The 19,349-nt window shown below is 39.2% G+C and overlaps 1 protein-coding gene across 1 annotated transcript in view; it reads left to right on the top strand.

Moving 5' to 3' along the window:
* MTX2 (metaxin 2) overlaps nt 1–19,349 on the top strand; it is a 46,713-nt gene that overhangs the window by 8,158 nt on the left and 19,206 nt on the right. Inside the window, exons 2-3 of the mRNA XM_063116358.1 lie at nt 12,049–12,096; nt 13,133–13,179. Coding sequence (XP_062972428.1) covers nt 12,049–12,096; nt 13,133–13,179 — 95 coding nt within the window. The remainder of the gene's footprint in view (nt 1–12,048; nt 12,097–13,132; nt 13,180–19,349) is intronic.

Here is a 19,349-nt window from a genome sequence, read left to right as displayed (position 1 = left end):
ATGTCAGGTTCCCCCCCCATGTAGTGTTTTTTTTTTGGGGGGGTGCTTTAGAGTTTCCTCTGATTCAAGAGAAGGCTTGAACTTAATAGAGAAGGCTTGAACTTAACATGGATGCAACTCTGAATGAACAGGGATTTTTTAATTTTTTAAAAATTGATGGGAGGATCCTGGTAATAATCCTTAGAGTGTGTATGTTTGCACACTGTTTGTGCATGAGAAAAAGAGTAATTACTGAGTACCTGGTCACATCTGTTCACAGATGTGGGTTCATTGGCAAGTACAAACCCACAGGTTCTTAGGCTTGCTGTCTTATGTTGTAAATTCTCACTCTGCTGAGTTTTACGTATTCAAATAACTAAAAGAGAAAGCTTTTAAACAACTTGATTATCCTTAAATGAGCCTGTGCGTGAAGAGGTTGTTCTCTTTGCTTGTTTGAATTTCAGATTTAATACTGATTATGCAGGTAAACTCAAGGCTGAAATTTACCAAGGGCTTGTTACTGAAGTATGTTACCAGAGGGGATGATATTAAAAGCAGGATTTCTGTGTCATAATGTGTGTAGGGGGCTTTGAGAGGTTCAGGGACCATTTTTGTCCCTGGTCCATTTTTGTTCCTTTTGGGGGTTGAATTTAGGGATCAAATTTAGGGGCCAAATTTAGAAAACAAGCTGAATTTGATCCTTTTGGCACTTTGCAGCAGTTGTGGGTGCCATTCAAGCTCAGATGAATTTATTTATTTTCCAGCTCATCCAAATTCAGCCCAGTGGCCAGGGCTGTATGTTGCCCACCTATGCCATGGGATAAGATAACTGTAAAATAATTTCCCCTTGGTGAAGGTAAACTAAGACATTCCACAGTCAATATCTTGAAGGTGATAAGCAATTGTCCATGGTCATCTAGGACCTTTTGCACATCATTCAATTTTGTACATAAATGCAAAATGCATACATATGAAAATACAATTTTATATCAGCTACATAAGCTTCAACAAAAGCAGACCAGATTTCCAAATAGTATCCATTTGAAGGTGGCGTCTATATGCCATTGCAAGGTCCTCAATCCATTGCATTATAGGAAGTGAGTGTTTATTCTTCCAGTGTTGAAATCTTTTGGCTGTCAAAAGGGTTAACGAAATTAACCATTCATTAATTTCCAGGAAGCAGGTAAATAATTTAAAAGACTGTGTACATCAGTGAATATTAAAGACAGTTCCAGTACAGAATTTATTTGTATTTATTTATTACATTTTATACTGCCCAATAGCAGAAGGCGGTTCACAAAAATTATAACCACAAGTACAACATAAAACCAATATAAAAATATACAAGCTTAAAACTACGGTATCAAAGTACAACCAGAATAAAACCTAGCAGTAATGCAGAGATTTAAAATATAATAACAAATTTTAAATAGCAGAGCCAAAAGACTAGAATACTAAAATTCCTGGGAAAATAAAAGGGCCTTCACAACTTAGGCAGCAGGTGAACCTCTCTAGGGAGCTCATTCCACAGCTGGGGTGCCACAGCAGAGAAGGCCCTCTTCCTGGTAGCCACCCACCTCACTTCCTTTGACAGGGACTCCTGGAGAAGGACTGCTGAAGAGGTATGTATTTATTTAAAAGAAGCAGCTATAGGACATTGCCAAAACATACATTTAAAACAAGAATTAACTGCATTGCACCACCAGAAATTAGCCAAATTAGACAATCCCTTAGACAATCCTGCACAGAATGAATGGAACTAGTTCCTTGAATTTTGTTAGACCCATTGTTCAACCATCAAAACTTCATGGTATCTAACCACATGTTCCCACACATGTTTACTCAGGACCAAGTGGGACTTAACTTGTTAATAAATGTATTTCAGATTGCAACATAAATCTACAAAAGGTCTGAATTGGTAATTTGATGCCATTTCCCCTATTGGTCTCAAAGAATTGATATCTTCTTAGGACATCACTGAAGTTCAGTGCCATAACCAGGCTAACAAGGACCTAGTGGAGTGTGATGCTACTCAACAGTTTTTCCAGATGAGGGTGGTAGCGGACCTGGAAATTTTAATTTGTCTAGTGGTGATCAAAGATCACAGAGATCAGCCCATCAAGCACACTGAGACGTTACTACCTCCAACTAGCAGAGAACTTCTTGTCAAGTTTAGCTTTCACTAGCTATGATGGTCATAGGTCAGCCTCTCAGGTGGGTACCTTCATGCTGCAAAGTGGCATGCTCCTCTGTATTGGAAGAAGAGTCAGAATGAAACTGATCCAATTAAAAGGGGGCAGGTCTAAGGGTGAACATATATCTATTGCATGCACATTACTCAATTTCTTACCATATGATGCCTCCCAGAGGAATGTGTGAGCAGGTTCTGTGGAAAAATATTGTGTTTGAGACAAACCTCGTAGAGTTTGATCTGCGATGACCTTTTCACACACATAAGCCATCATTCGATATTGCAGTCACTGAGTGTGTGTGAATTCACAGCTGATCCTCTGATGCTTGAGACGCTGACTCTGAATACAAAGTTGTACTCCCAAGTCAAATCACAAGCATATTTTTTCCATCTGCAGAGTAGTTTGCAATTCATTGAACTTTCGGAGGGTGACTCCTTGGGTTCACAAGGTGTTACAATGAGTGTGCATTCTTCAAGATAGGACAGGCTGCTAGACACTGAATATTTATTCCTGGGGAGCAGTACCACCCCCCACATTTTAATACTTTAGTCTGAATGCATGGACAATTCAGACTTACGGCATTCACCTGTAGAGAAAAATGGACCATTTATACAGGCTTCCTTTAAATACTCCTTAACGGCTTTAATGTGGGGGTGGAAATGGCTAAGGCAGTTTGAGTCAGACTAGGTCTAGTGCCTATGCAAAGGAAGTTGTAGTACAGCTTTAACTCCAAGTAAAAGAGAGAAAGAGATATACGAAATTGCATCCAAGAAACAGTACAACAGAGTTTCTAACTAGTCCTGATATATTCTACAAGTAGTTTCAGGAACTTACATATTGAAGTGATGCATCCCACTTCAGCTGGCATACAGAAAAGAGCATGGGTTATTTCCCTGGAAATTTTTAGAAGTCTGTTCAAGGCAGAGAGACAATAAGCATTGAAAACTCATTCTTTTTAATCTCTGGTCATCTACAGGTCACAAAAAATGTGTAAGCTTTTGTAGTCTCCAGATCTCTTCATCAGGCGAGATGTTACAAGAGGCAGGGTGAGTGAGAAAAAAACTCTCATAGATGTTTAGTCAGATTTTTTTTCTCCCTCTGCCTCATTTTTGTAACATATTGCCTGATGAAGAAATCTGGAGTTCCCAAAAACTTGCATGTTTTTTTTTAAACCTTTTAGTAGTTTTCCAAGGGTATTACACTAATATGGATTTTTGGAATGCTTCTTATGGCCAACATGTCTTCCTTTTGCTTTTTATTTCGGGAGCTGTGGGAGGAAGGGAGGATCCAGCCAATCTGGTGGAGAATAGGCTACATGAGTAGGTTCCTCAGGAACCAGACTTAGGCTTCTACTAATGACTCTGTGAAGTGGACCAGAGGTATAAATTGGTGCTGTCTCCTCTGATTTTTCTGTGAGATGGAGTTAACTAAATGAGAGATCTATTCAGTGGATTAATGCAAAATGCAACACACATGCTGACTTACTTTTGAGGCAGGAGTCTTTAGGCAGAAATGGGGAATTTTGAGATTATTACATGAAGCCATTCACTACCTGGAACAGTCACAATGAATAGGAGTTTTCAGAAGTGGTAGTTGATAGAACAGAAGAAAGATTCCTTTGCATTTGTAATAGCATAGTCTTTGTTAAAGCAATCTCTCCTACAGTACAACTGTTGAAACAACAAAAGATCAGATTTTTATTTTTATTATTATTATTATTATTATTATTATTATTATTATTATTAATTTATATAGCACCATCAATGTACATGGTGCTGTACAGAGTAAAACAGTAAATAGCAAGACCCTGCCGCATAGGCTTACATTCTAATATAATCATAATAAAACAATAAGGAGGGGAAGAGAATGCAAACAGGCACAGGGTAGGGTAAACAGGCACTGGGTAGGGTAAAACTATAGGGTAACGTAGGCAGTTTGGGACTGGTTCATATGATTCCAGTCTTTCATGTTCCAAGTTGTTTTGACAGTACAAGCTGGCACTTTTTATTATGCAGCACAGGGTCTGTGTTGCACATATTGCATGCTTTTAATTAAATACATCCAGCTGGAGGAGAATGTGAGGCAGATGTCAAATGCCGGATCATTGAAGATCCTGCTAAAGAAGACGTGGTTGAAATATTTTTGTGCATTTGCTGTTTCATTGCTGTGAATGAATCTGGATTTGGACGGAAGGGAGTTAAAGGGCCAGAATGACCGGCTGATATTCCATAATGATCAGTGGCTGCAGGTGAATGGCAAGGAAATAATAGGAGATATCTGTTGATTCTGAGACCCATTTTGGACAGGGTGACTGATACCTTTCTTCGTAATTGTTGGAGAACTATAGTAGTGTCTAGGTGGGATATGGGGATGCTGTGGGGTGTTTCTGGTGATTTGTTGTGGGGCAGTAGATTTGCTGCTTGTGCAGGTGTGTGCTGCTTGCAGGTGTGTGCTGCTTTTTCCCTCCAGTCACCTATGTTCAACTTCTGTATTTGTTAAGTGATTCCAGATGTTAGAACGGGCCATAAATCTGTTTAGTAATATCTTCTTCCACAGGAATCCAAGCCCAGGTCAATGCTACCCCTGAAACATTTCATCGCTTGGGGAAGTGGGAAAGGTGTAACTATTTCATTGTAAGAGGTCACTAATGGTTTTTATATTATAACCAGTTTTCACTGAAGTCATTCAGCCACATGCTTGGTTTTCACTATCCCGCCTCCCACCCACCCCGTATTAGAGTGGCTTTGTTGGGCTGGGAAAATAACAGCTAAAGACCATGCTGAAGGATAAACTTGGTTTGACTTCATTATTAGACAAAGGATAAGTTTGTGTGGAGTTATTATAGCATTAATCAACTTGATGGATTGGAAATATGACAGAACTGAAGCAGCGTGTAATATTAGTGCCTATTATTCTACAAATTATGCCTTCACCTATTGTTCACAAGGCAAGAGTCAGGCTGTACATTAAAAATTGTTGTGTGCTCATTTCTCCCCTCTCTTCTTAAGACACCTCCCATTCCTTTATCGTTTTTCTTCTTGATCTGGGTTATTGCCTTTGGATCAGAAAGGCATGAGTAATACTAGTGATTTTTTCTTCTCTAGTACTATGCTTATGAAATGAATGCATTCATTTCATTTCTTTAGACCTTTAGCCCACCCTCATGCCAAAAGCTTAGGGTGGACAGCAAAGTAGCCTCCTCTCAGTGGAACAGAATAAAGTTCTCTTGGAATACACTGACACTTCTCCATCCTTTTCCAGCTTAATCCTGACATTCAAGGCTGGGGAAAAAAACCTTCTGAAACGATTGATAATGTTGCTCTTATTTGTCAGGTCTGAAGTGTGGTAACTAAACTGTATTCAATAAAACATATATATTTAAATATGTGTTTTATTTGAAGTGTTTTGATAGTTTATATTTTATTTAGTATTTTAGTACTGTTGGCCACCTTGAGCATCATTTGGAAAGGCACGAACCCAATCACCATCAGGCCAGGTCTTTGATTCTAGAGAGAAAGACTATTTAAGGAGGGAGATTGCCTCCATCCTAATTTAATGGAGTTAAATTAGGCTTACAGAAAAGGCTGTTCTCCAAAGGCTGCTGAAAAAATAAACAGGGTTGTGAAAAGGACTGGGTTGTGAAAGGGAGCTGCTGTAGGGAAGGAAGAAAAATCTGGAGTGGATTCTTTTGGGACAGAGGGAAAAACAGTATCTTAGCCTTTTGAACCCTGGTTTTGAAAAAAGATGCTTGCTATACTGCCAAGGGAGTTGTTTAATTTTCAAAATGCACAGGACTCAGGCGAGCAATGCCAACTTTGCTGTTAGTCTTTCTCTTTAGTTTTCTGGGAGGGGCAGGCAGCTACTCACTGGGTGCTCAGCATGTGTCCACAGGCATTTGCTGGCTACTAGAAATAAATTTTGGCTACTGAGATGACATTATTTCTGGGTCCCTGGAAATGCGAATTAACAGTCTTAACTAACAAACAAATCCGTTTCTGTTTTTTTAAAGTACTATTTTGTATTTAACTATATTAACAATGTGGTGTTTTGTAAGCTGTAGTTGTATTTATGCCTTGCCAGTTGACTCTAAAGCAGCTTTTGTACCCATAAATATAAGCTTAAGGGCAGTGGTTACAAAATCAAGACACAAACTGCAATCCATACACAAATATCTGGTAGGAAGCCTCACTGAACTGAGGGCTTACTTTTGAGTAGACATTTGTAGGTTTGCTCTGCATTAATTGAAAGAGCGTAATTCTATGCATGTCTACTCAGAAGTAAGTAATTGAGTTCAGTGAGGCTTACTGTCAGGAAACTGGATATAGAATGTTTGTATATTATCTAAGAGGGCAGTTTTTTAAAAGTTGTGATATACATGCTGTGATTCCAAAACTATATTAATATTTGTGGGACAAAGCTGCTTGGCGTCAAGTAAGACAGCATGTTCTCAAGGAAGTATTTTGTTTTGGTATTAAATAAAGGATGATATCTCTTACAGTGTAATACTGTACATACCTACTCAAAAGTGAATAGCATGGGACTTACTCCCAGGCAAATAGGTACAGGATTGCAGCCTTACACTACTAGTTTAGTTCAGCAAGATAAACCTCACTCCCCCCGCCCCCCGGCTGTTCCTCCATCTCCAAAATATGAGTCACTGCTGTGGTCATGTTCACTATCCAGTGGTTAAAAGTGACATATGTACAGCTAATTTCTGCACACTATTTGTTGCTGTCTGTGTGCGCATGTTGGGGAGAACGTAACATTTTTTTTACGGACTTAAGACATTAATGATTGAACGCTGATAAACTTTGTCTCCTACAGATGCATAATTGCAAAAAGAGATTCTCCACCCCCCTCCAATTCCGTATTCAATAATGAAATGATATTCCACAAAGGCCCCTCATTTCAGCCTTCCCAAAATTCGTAGAAAACGTCTAAACCATTTTTTCCAAGTTCACTATCCCTTAGAAAAGGTAGTGAAGAATCTTTGTACAGTTCTGTTGAGGTAGCAGCTGTATTTGTGATCTTTTTCTTCCACTTCAAAGAAGTAAGAATAAATTCCCAGCTCCAGAATTTATTTCTCCAGCATGCAAGCTTTTGCACTGAAATAATAGACATTGTAAGGAAACAAAAATGTTTGGTTATGACACTTGGATATGATTAGTTTGTCCTTGGACACAGAGATACAAATATGTGTATGTGTGTAAAAGAATGTATTTAATATTAAAAGTTGTTTATACAATATTGCACACTTCACAGTCCCATCCAACTTTTTTGAAAAACCAAGCTTAGTAAACTGGGAAGAGGTGAAGGCACATACAGTTACAAAGCCATGAAGCATTTTTGTTACTACTACGGTTTCAGGATCATGTGTAAGGTGATGTTTCTTAATATTCACTATTGTAACTGTAGTAAAAGCATTAGGTGTGATTATGTTCAGCAAATCATTTAAAGCTTATTTTATTACAGTAATTTATATGCTGCCTTTCTACACAAAGTATAAGCTAAACATTCATAGCCAACTAATTTGTGCACAGATTAGTTCCATGTGCATTCCCAGCTTTTAAGGCTGTTATGCCTTTTAGCTACAAAGTGTGTACTATGGCTGGTAGTGTTGGCATATCAGAATATCAGAATTGTTGATTGCTATGTATTCATACAGTGCATGATGAATCAGTTAGACACAGATTCTCATAAGAAAGTCCTGAGTTGCTTGTATCCTCTTTTAATGTCTGTATATAGCATAGCAAAGAAATGCTGTATCTTACAGTTTCTCACAGTGGGTTCTAAAGAGAACTTCATTCCCCCACCCACCCCAACACAAAGCATTTTCTCCTTCTTTCCCTCTGCCCTGGCGCCATGCATGTTGTGGAGAAAGAAGGTAGAGAGAAGCTTTCTTTCTTTCTTACTATGCTAGAACCCAAATGAAATTGCAGGTTGGGAGATTCAAGACAGATAAAAGGAAGTTACTTCTTCATAAAGCCAGTGCATAGTCAAACTCTGGAAATCACTACACTGACTTAGCGATAGCACCAACTTGGACTGCTCTGTAGCAGGATTAGGCAAATTCATGGAGGATAAGGCTATCCATAACTGCTAGTCGTGATGGCCTATACACGACCTCCAATATGGGAGGCACGATGCTTCTCCATATCAGTTTCTGGGAAACATGAGCAGGAGGGGGCTTGCTGTGAGCTTGCTGGCCACTGTGCCAACAGAATGCTGGACTGGATAGCTCACTGGCCTGATCCAGCATGGCTGCTCTTATGCTCCATTGGTTAAGCCACCTTGTGCTAAATTACACATCCCTCCCAAGTTTGTGAATGGCTGTGGTGTGTGTTTAGATTGTAGAACAACTTGTGGTTAGAGCAGCTTTCTGGTATAGAGTAAAACGCTTTAAAAACAACTACTCCAAAACCCTTCCCTTCCACCTGCAAGTTTCCTTAAAAGTTGTTAAAGCATTAGTCCCCCACATAAGAACATAGGAAGTGTCATGCTGGATCAGACCAAGAGTCCATCTAGTCCAGCACTCTGTTCACACAGTGGCCAACCAGCCATTGGCCAGAGATGAACAAGCAGGACATGGTGCAACAGCACCCTCCCACCCGTGTTCCCCAGCAACTGGTGCACACAGGCTTATTGCCTCGAATACTGGAGATAGCACACAACCATCAGGGCTAGTAGCCATTGATAGCCTTTGCCTCCAAGAATTTATCCAACCTCCTTTTAAAGCCATCCAGATTGGTGGCCATCACTACATCTTGTGGTAGTGAGTTCCATAATTTAACCCCACCCTTCCTCTCTGTCATAACTATTCATAAAGAGACAAGAGTGCACATTACAATGGTCACAACCATGAAAACAGCTATATCTTGGCAATATGGTCCCCACAATACATGCTTCAGCTTGGGAGTGCAGAGATCCAGACGCCTAGGAACTACTGCTGTTTTTAAAAACTGGGCTTAGTGACCTGCCCTTGACTTCTTATAGAGGTCAGAAAGAAGGGTTTCCTTTCTACCTGGCTCCTTGTTTGGTTTAAAAAACCCCCCCCACACACACACACCTTTGCTTCAGCCCCAAAACTGTGGGGGCTTGTAAGAATATTTTGGCACCTTTGAGCAAAAGTGTACTTTTGTGCAGCCAGATATATTCTCCAACATTATCATCATCGCCGCCGTCGCCACCACCATCATCTTCAATCCCTTCTGTTTCTTTAACACTTGATGGTGTTTCTTTTCCTCTACTTCACATATTAGGAATTAGAGTGTGATTTTAACACTTTTCCATCCTTCTTTTAAATTGCAGATTCAATCCCTTTCCAAACAATATCATTATCAACTCACTAACACTTCTAAAATACCTTATCTTCTTTCTGAACCCCTGTCAGTAACACATTCATTCTTTGGTTTATCTAGGCTTAATTATTGCAGCGCTCTCTTTGTTTGTTTTTTATCCCAGCTTTTCCCACTATAGCTCCCATCATCCCCAGTCAACAGGCCCATGTAATCCAACACATCTGGAGAGCATCCGATTGGGGAAGGCTGTGCTTATCCCACCTAAAACCGTGGACATATATGCTTTTCACTCCTGAAGCTCGTCTCACTGTTTTTGCCTCTAAATTGGATTATGTTCTTCTCTTTTCTTTTGCACTTGCTTCTTTTCTCTTAACATATTTAGATTTAAATTCTAGTTCTTGTTTCAGAATGCATAAACTTTATTGCTCCTGTTCTAACTTTGTTCTTTAATTTATCTTTATACTCATTTTTAGAGCCCTGCATTCTTCTGATAACAATCTCTAGGTTGGACCAAAGATAGCATCTGTTGTCTCATACTTCCATCCATTTTCTTTGGCAGCACTTTATCTTTTGAGCTCCATCCACCTCTTTAAGAAGCATCAAGACCTATCTATTTTCTAATTCATTGAGATTTTAATTTAGGGCAAACGAGATATGAGGATAAATGTGTTTCTTGCATCTAATCGGCAGGTTTTTAAAAATTCAAATTGCATCAGCTGGTATATGTGTGTGATAATTATCAGGATCGCTGTAGGAATGGAGGGGAAATTTAAGAACATAAGAGCTATGTGGAATCGGATCAAAGGCATAAATCTAGTTCAGCATTCTGTTCATACAGTGTCCAACCTGCTGTCTGTAGGAAGCCCACAAGTAGGACATGTGTGCAATAGCACCCTTCCACTTGTGTTTCCTACAACTGGTGTATATAGACATGCATTCTGTGATACCAGTGGAGGTAGCATTCCTCCCTTGCTGGTGTTCTGAAAAACATCCCTCTCTGAAGCTGGTGTTAGTTAGAGAGGAAATCCCCCATTGGGACTACTGAATTTGGCCTTCAGTAATTCTCTTCCTGTATTGCAGAGGTGAGGAACTTCACAGCCACGGGGCCCTAATGCAGCTCTTCTGGCATCCCAATCCTGCTCTCTGAGGTTCTCAAGATGGCTGTTCTCCCTTCACTTGACCCTACCCCTTTTCTACCAATTCCCCACTGATTGTTTGGGATTTTCCCAGCTTTTACACAGTCCCCCCCTCCCCTATGTCTCTCCTAAGGCTTAGTTTCTGGCAAAATATGCTGGTAGGGGGGTTGTGTGTTTTTGTCCTCACGTTTTTGGCCCCACTGACCACTGGAATGCAGCCCTGAAAGTTTCTCTGAAATACAACTTGGCCCTCGGGCTAAAAGAGATTTACCACTCCCATTCTTACTATCTTTCCATACCCCCTTTCCCCTCATGTGTTTATTTTAATTGTAATTTTGTCATTGTTAACAAATTTCAGGTGCTTAAGAAATATATAATAATGATAAAATTTTGAAGCAAGTTGCACTCCAAATGTCCAAAAGCTTGGCACAACGATTCAGCTGTAGGTCAGGTTGAGTTTTTACACAAGGGAAACCCTGTTTAAACAAACGAACAGATTCATTTGGGTATGCCTGAGCTGGCTACCTACTTTGATCTAGGGGCCAGATTCAGACCCTTGGACCAAGATGGTGGGCTGGATGGCATCAGTGGGATGGGGGCCCAGCCCAGAGCCTACCTCCCATAACATCCTCGCGCCTACCCTGCCCACGATTTTCTCTCTGTGCAGAAAGGCACAGAGCTCTCAGCCAGGGCTTGCAGGACTCCTGCAAGTGCCAGCTGAGTCAGTTGCCTTCTTCCTATTCCACTTGTGTCCCAACAGGCGTGTAGATGAAGCAAGAAGGGACTTAGACAGGGCTTGCAGGAATCCCCTCATTATGGCTCATCACAGGGACGCAGGGGGAGGAGAGGAAGGGCAAGTCCCTTTGTGCATACAGAACTCCCCTCACATAATGTTGAAAGTTGTCCTAGGCGAATATCTGAAATGTATTTGTTTTATTTAAACAAACAGCAACTGCAAAATTAATATTTATGGCCCTTTCTGCTCCCTACCATCCAACTAAACATGCTCATGTGAGCAGGATCCTTCATTCCATGCACTTTAAGGATATAGCCTTGTGAGAAGGGACAGATTAGAGAATAATACGCTGTGGCAGAACCACAGAAAGTAAACTACAGTTGATAAATCTTCTATAACGGTAGGGTGTGAGATTTGACATGTGTTAATATATAATAGGCATGGTGTGGTACTAATATTGAAGCATGGTTATGAAGGTGGTGTGCCTTGTTTCTTCATCTATCTAGGTGTTTTGTGGCATCAGGAGAGCAAGGCTTGATTTGTGAGTTAGTTTATAAAATTGCAGGTGGGGGGGTGGAATGCTTTATAGCATTCCACCCCCCACCTTTATACCAAACAAGAGAGAATCCTGGCATAAAGCAATGCCTAATGCCCATTTTGGCTTCTTTTAATTCTGAATTAATCAATTCTTTGTTTTCCTTCTGCAGCTGCAGAACCTTGGCCTCAAAACGCTGCATTGTATCAGCCATTGAAAGGTGAGTACTTTTATTTTCTGCAGTTAGCTGTGCTTTCTTCATTAAATATGCAGCAACGTAATTAACTGGAGCTTGGTGGGTGCGGGAGACCTTGTTAAAAAGAGAATCCTTTGTGGTGGTTGTCTGGTCAGAGGAGTTTTTTTCTGGATTTTGTGTGTGTGTGTGTGTGTGTGCGTGTGCTAAACATGTATCTGCCAATATAAACCAGCTATTCATGGCCTATAAGGTCCTTGGTTTATTATTGACTCATTATATTGGCTGCTGTAGGCAGTGTAAAATGATGTGGTTTGCAGGCCCAGTTGGCAGATTTACTGCGCCAATAGCTGAGGCAGCAGATTTTTGAAGTCTTGTGGTAAAGTGGGCTCTCGGTAAAAAGGAACTGTTAAAATGTATAGGCTAGGATGGTTCAGGCTCCCTTTAGCAGCTCTTCATATATCATCAGATCACATTATGGCCCCCATTTGGGGCTCAGCAGCCTGCTACAGTTGTCAGAAGACTGCAAAGTAATGAAGACTAATAGGTAGCAGCCCTAGTCTTCTAAGCATGGAATTTTTATTGCTGTGTACTTGTCATCTTTCTTTTGTGTGACAGACCTAGACACAGTGTACAATATTAACTGGAAGCTGGGTGTTTTTTTTATATATATAGATTTCTGAATGCTTTTACTTTTTAGCAAGAGGAATTATGAAGTTGTTGGGTTTTTGTTTTGTTTTTACTAGGAAATGAATAATTACCCTTTTTATTTATAGGAAAGAAAGAAAAAGCCCGAGACACGTTTTTGTTAGGAACTTTTAACTGTTGGGACAATACGATAAATTGTAGGGCATATTGAGAAGTATTTCTGAGACATCGGGCCGCAGGCTTTAAAAAACTGCATGAATGTAATGGGGCATGTGATTCGTATTAAAGCTGTTTGTCTCCGTTTGTTTATACACCACTTATTTTTGCATCCCAAATGACCTGCAGTTATCAATAGAGGAAAAAGATCCACTATTTCTAACAATTATCCTGCACGTTATTTATTTTTATTTTACAGAGGAACAAATTTTGCTTTCCGATAATGCCGCCTGTCTTGCTGTTCAGGTAAAACATAGTCATTTTCTTACTTAGCTGTTGCTAAGGCATCTTGAAAGATCTGGGGCCCCATCCACTGAAAGTTTCATTATTCCTGTGCCCTGTTGAACTGAATTGGAGTACTGTACCTTCGTGCTGCTCTGAATCCCAATCATTCCAGTTGGTCACACACCAGCACTATTCTTGTTTGAAACTGTCTTTCCAGTGACTTAATAGAAATGTGAAATCAAAGACTTTTCTGCACCTCAGACTTGGTCAGTGCCTTTTAGGGGTTAATTGTACACAATAAAGTGTAATTGTTTAGGGCGGAGTAGCAGGATGCAAGGTAGCCCAGTGACAGTGTTACCTCTAATTAGAGAAAGGGGGGATTTTATTTGGTTTGCATTTCAGTAAAAGCGTACCAAATTCACATTTCTTGAAACAGTATGCAAACTTATATACAGTTACCCTTTGGTATTCTCATATCTTCGAATTTTGCAGTACAGTTCTCTGAGCAAAATAGGCCTACAAAAATATGCAAATAAGAGGAAGGTGCTTACAAAAATGCATGTATTAGTAAAAACATGCATAAAACAGCACCATATTAAGGAAAACTCTTGCAAAAAATAATATATTAGGCAAAGTGCAGGCAAATATATATATATATATATATATATATTAGGCAAACATGTACAAAAATACATATATTAGGGGAAATGTGCACAAAATGAATATACATCTTTGTGCGGATTTTTTTTTTAAAAAAACCCCTCATATTTATGCGGAAATGGGACAAAACAAACTTTAGACGGAAAAAAATGAAAAACAGAGAAACTGACAGATTCATTTATCTCTACTATGGTACAGTGCAGGCCCTGTCTTAAATTCAGAAACATACAAGCACAACAGTGTGTATGCCTGGGTTGATACATACCAGCCTTCCCCTACCTGGTGTTCTCCAAATGTTTTGGGCTACAACTCCCAGCATTCATGAACATTGTTTATGCTGCCAGGGCCTGATGGGAATTGAAGTTCAAAACATGTATTTAAAAGGTTGGAGAAGTCTCTCTTACCATTGTCTGAATGATTTAACTAGGTTCATTATATTTGAATATACGCTTTAAATGTCCTAATTCTGCTTCTTGTATTGTATAGATCAATATTCATTTCTGATATTGAAGGTTTGGTCTCCTACATAGTATGTATGTGATATGTTTCATTGTATTGTTCTTTTTTATATTTTGATTGATTTAGTCAGAGTGTTGATCCAGTCTATTCAGGCTGCTTCCAGTATGAGTGAACTTACGATGGTTGCAGAAATAAAACAGTTTTGCTACATTGCTTCCTACTTCACGATGCATAAATTGTTAAACATGCATATGCTGGATAGATGGCTGATTAAATTTTTAAATTTTAATCTGCAGGGAAACAGTTTTGTAGTTTGTGTGTGGTCTTAGGCTAGTATTGATTGATTGATTTAAATTGTTTATATATTGCCCTTCATTATCAAAATATAGGGCAATGTACCAAATGCATTAAAATATAAAGATAAAAGCAACAAGAATGAAAATTTTACCAAGCTAAGTAATAAATCAGCAAATGCCTGGGTGTAAATATACATTTTCAACAGGTGCCTTACATTGTCAAGGCCATTTTGAATTGGAAGAAGAAGTTGATGTGGTCGCTCTTACGGCAAGACTACTTTGGGTCAGGGTGTGTACGGGAGGGGATAATGAAAATAAGCGTAGGCGTAGATGCCAAGCCATTCTGTAGAATCTATAGATCTCAATATGGCAAATAATGTAACTTATGTATTAATGGTTAGACTGGCAAGACCATAAATTTGGAATGTTGGCCTTTTTAACATAGAAAATTCAATCTAACTAAAATCTAAATTTAAAAAATCCTAAATGAAACATAAAAAGGACAAAATAGTTTCTTTAAAAAAAATCATGTATAAGAATAACACAAACTTATGCATATTTTCTCAGAAATGAGTTCTGTGGTGTTCAGTGGTGCTTATTCCTAGGTTAATATGCACAGGAGTGCACTGCAAGTAACATACACAACAATAATGTTAATGGGTAAGCCCACCCACACAAATCACTTTGGAGCATTGGGAGTGCATAAGGGGAGCAAAGGAAGCCCCCTTGTGTGAGCAGAGGTCTGCTCATGTAATGTTAGATGGAGCCCACTGAATGTTGTAGTATAATCATTTTAAGCAATTCCTTGACAGAGAAGAAGTTGATGGCACTATATTTGAACCTACATTCCTCTGCCTATATCAAAATTGCAGGAGTCTTTAATCATCATCCCCATCATAAACATTTAAAAGCAATTCTCTTTTTTCAAAGGAGGATTTTGTTTATTTCAATTCTGTTGTTCTACACATGTCACTTAGATGATAAATTAACTGTAATATATTAAAAAATCTTCTTTTTCTTCAATATTCTTTGGTCTGACAACTGATAGTAGCCATGACTATAAATATGACTTCAACAGATATCTGATTTTAAACTTTATGGAACAATTTTCTTTGATGTAAGGTGATGGTATCACTTTATAAGAATCTGTAATAAGGAATGCACTAGTTATTTCTTTAAAAACAAACAAACAAACCTTATTTTCCAAATAATACATTACCCCAATGTGTAAAGATGGTTTACTAGTTATTTGTAAGCATTACCTAATATGATAGCAGTTCCATTATCTTTTTGATGAAGAGATCTTCGTACTTCGTCGTTTAAATAATTGTCATCCATGCTTTGTTAACATCTTCATTAGACTTCTTGGGTTGACCTTGAAGATGTTTTCGAAGCTGCAGCTGGTTCAATATGCAGCGGTCAGGATTCTAACTGGAATGGCTCACTGGGAACATATCTCACCAGTTTTAAGTCACAAGTAACTAGGTAACTTTTTTGTCTCCAAGCTCAATTCAAGCTGCTGGCACTTAAACCTGTTCATGACTTGGGACACGCCCATGTATGTTAAGGACCAGCTGCACCTGTGTCAACCTGCCCAAATGTTAAGATCTTCCACTGAGACACCTCCCCCCTTTAGAGTGCTCCCGCCATCAGAGGTAAGTTGGCGGGTGCCAATAAAGAAAAAGAGGACTTTTTCATTTGTGGCATTCCAAGGGTGGAATACCTTCCCCAAAGGAGTTCCCCTGGCACCCACTTTTCTATCTCTTAGGCTCCAGTTTAAAACATTTTTAATTCTCCCTGTTTTTTAAAAAAATATTTTGTATTTATACACTGTTTTGATAGAAATATTTCACCTAGTTACTTGATAACTGATTTTGATTTTTTATTGTATATATTTATTGTAGTTACTAGTATGTTTTAAATTATACTATAAACTTCCCTGAGATAAGATTTTATTAAGAGTGGTATACAAATACCTTAAATAAAGAATAAAGTAAGCCTTAATCTTGACCCTTTCTTTATGTTAGAGGACATATGCTAGGACAAAGAAACCAGTCGTGCAGGGCTTCGATTCTTCAGTATATTTTTACATTACCTGTTTATTCCCCATCCCCCACCTCCAAATATTTCTGCTGAATACTCTTTGGATCAGTGGGAATGTTGTGGGCGTTTCTTGCTTTATTTTGGTTCCACTGGGTCCTTTGGTCCTATGTGATGACACTAGAAGTGGTAGTGATAAATTGGTTTTCAGATGTAACCAACCTTTTGAGAAATCTTTTCTTCTCCTACGAAGCAATATAGTATTTCTCTGGAAATGTACAATTAACCCATAGTGGTCTATATATCCATCCTGAACAGTTGCATGACTCCTGCTTAGCTCTGCATCCACTCTTCATTCCCAAATGCAAGCAAGTCTAAATGCCTTACCCATCAGTCTCCTTCCTACAGTCTTTCCTCAGGGTCATACTCTAGATTGGAAGCGCCTTGAGACAGGGGCCTCTCTTCTTTTCCCCGTTTCTATTATAAAGTACCATGTACACTAATGACACTGTGAAAATAATAGGTTGGGTCCAGATGCAAGCCTACTTAGGGTAGACCCAGTGAAGTGAAAGTCTCATTGGTTTCAATGGATCTACTCTAAGTAGGACTAAGCCTGGATCCAACCCAACATCAGACCTAACAGCTGTGTTCATAGAAGGAGTTTCCATTCACAGAAAGACAATCACTGCATTTATGTAAGACTTTATCCATGAATGGAGATGTAAGTTTGGATCCAACAACCCATTGACTATCATTGTCCATGTAGTCTTGCTATGAGGTATGAAAGTTCTGGACTTGACATATGGTCCAGACTATTAGTGCTCCTTACTTGAATAGCCCACACATACATTTACTTTCTGTAGTGGGCTCATCACCAGTTTAGTAAATTAGCCCCCCTCTCTTCATTCTTAGAGTGCTGAAAAATGTACTTTGCTTCTTTACAAACACAAATGTACTGTGGGGTGGAAGGAGGAGAACTGGTTTCTTGTCTTGAGCACCCAATTGCCTATCCAGGCTGCTCTGTGGCTGAAGGGTTTGCTTTAGGCTGGCTCGAGCCGAGGAGAGTTGTTCCCCTTCTTTTTTTGGATTTGCGTGCTCAACACCAGTGTTTCAAGAGGGGAGGGAGGGATGGAACACCCTCATTAAACTCAAAATTGCTAGCAGTGTTGAGTAGAAATCAGCTTAGAGGCTTCCTCCAGCCCCCTTTTCTGCCACTGGCTGGGAGTGCTAAAGGAAATGTGTTTGAAGCTTATCCACAGCTCATCCAAACTGAAGGCAGCTTGGTACCTTATAATTGAGAGTGTACATAGTCCCATGTCTGTTTTAACTACGTGTGTGTACGCTTGTACATGGAGCTGAAGATGTCCTGCCAATTGTATGTGGTAGAATCTAGACATGTTTCGCTGCTTAAGACATTATTGCTTATGACCCATATATGACTTGAGCATATATTTGTATTGATCTTTCTGTCTATAGTGTGGATAGTGTGAATTCTTGATTCATAAATGTGTCAAGGGCCTCTGAAAGAGTAGTACTTGAAAAAGGTCTCTCAGCTGCTCCCTGACCTACTCTGCTGTGGTTGGGAGTTCCAAGTACTGAGAGTGTCCCAGCAACTGAAGCCCTTTCCGGTTCAGTCTCCAGCAGGAGAGAAAGAACTGTCTGGCAAGAAACCTTGACCCAGGACCTTTTTCAAGTAGTAAGTCTACCATGGGTCGACTTCATTTTGTATGTGTGAATATGAAATATATTTTTTGATAATCATCATAAAGCTAAACTTTAGGTACTGAAGAGTCAACATAAGATGGTGGTATTCAGTATCCATTAATATATATGGCTGAAGTTGCTGGCTTTTTTCTTTGACCCGTGCAATGAAAACTATTCAAATCTGTCGTTTCCAACGTATGTATGCCCATGAACACTTCCTTTAATGCCCACCAGGCTCCCTGCTCTCCTGATTTTTATTTTATTAGGATTTATTAGAAATTATGTTTTAACTGGGGCACTGGTACATTGCAAAGCGAAGTGCTGTCCTCCAGCACCACCTTTATTTGAGTTCAAAAGAGTGGTTTTGTATTTTGGAGCTCAGACCACACCTCTCCCTTTTACTTAGGTCCTTGGGCAAGTTACTTTCCTTTTAGTCTCACCAGTTTGCCTTCTGGAAAATGAGTGTTTTGTGACTGGCCATGCTCACTATGGCAACCTTTTGATGAAAGGGCAAACCCCCCATAGCAGCCATTTTGTGAGAGTGTTCATGACCTTCTCTAAAATTCCAAATATCCATTGATCCAACGAAGGTTGGGGAAGCCTGATTAAAGTCTTCTTCCACCATATAGGAAGCATATTTATAAAAAATCTTATTGTTCAGTGCATAACCATTTCTCTAATTATTTAGGGATGAGGAGCTTATCAAAGAGCTAGAACATCAGTTTGGCATGAGCTTCAGAGCAAGCGAGGAGGCTGCTTACAGTCCTAAATTCCCTTTTCTTTTGTAGTATTTAGAAATTCTGTATATGTGGTAAAATGTCATCTGTCTACAATGGCTCATGAAATGGGTAACTGAATTACTGCGACGCTGCATACTTGGTCATTAACTACCATGTTGCACAGTGTTGTTGGATCTGACAATCCTTTGCATTTGTACTTTAAATTCTTGACACTGATTTTCTTTCCTTAAGAATGAATTTAAATAATAAAAATAATAATTTCAATAACTGAATAGTGTGTTTTAGAAATATC

The sequence above is a fragment of the Elgaria multicarinata genome, chromosome 2 (genome assembly GCF_023053635.1).
Source record: "Elgaria multicarinata webbii isolate HBS135686 ecotype San Diego chromosome 2, rElgMul1.1.pri, whole genome shotgun sequence".
In the NCBI taxonomy this organism is placed as follows: domain Eukaryota; kingdom Metazoa; phylum Chordata; class Lepidosauria; order Squamata; family Anguidae; genus Elgaria; species Elgaria multicarinata.
This window is presented reverse-complemented; position numbering and strand designations above follow the sequence as displayed.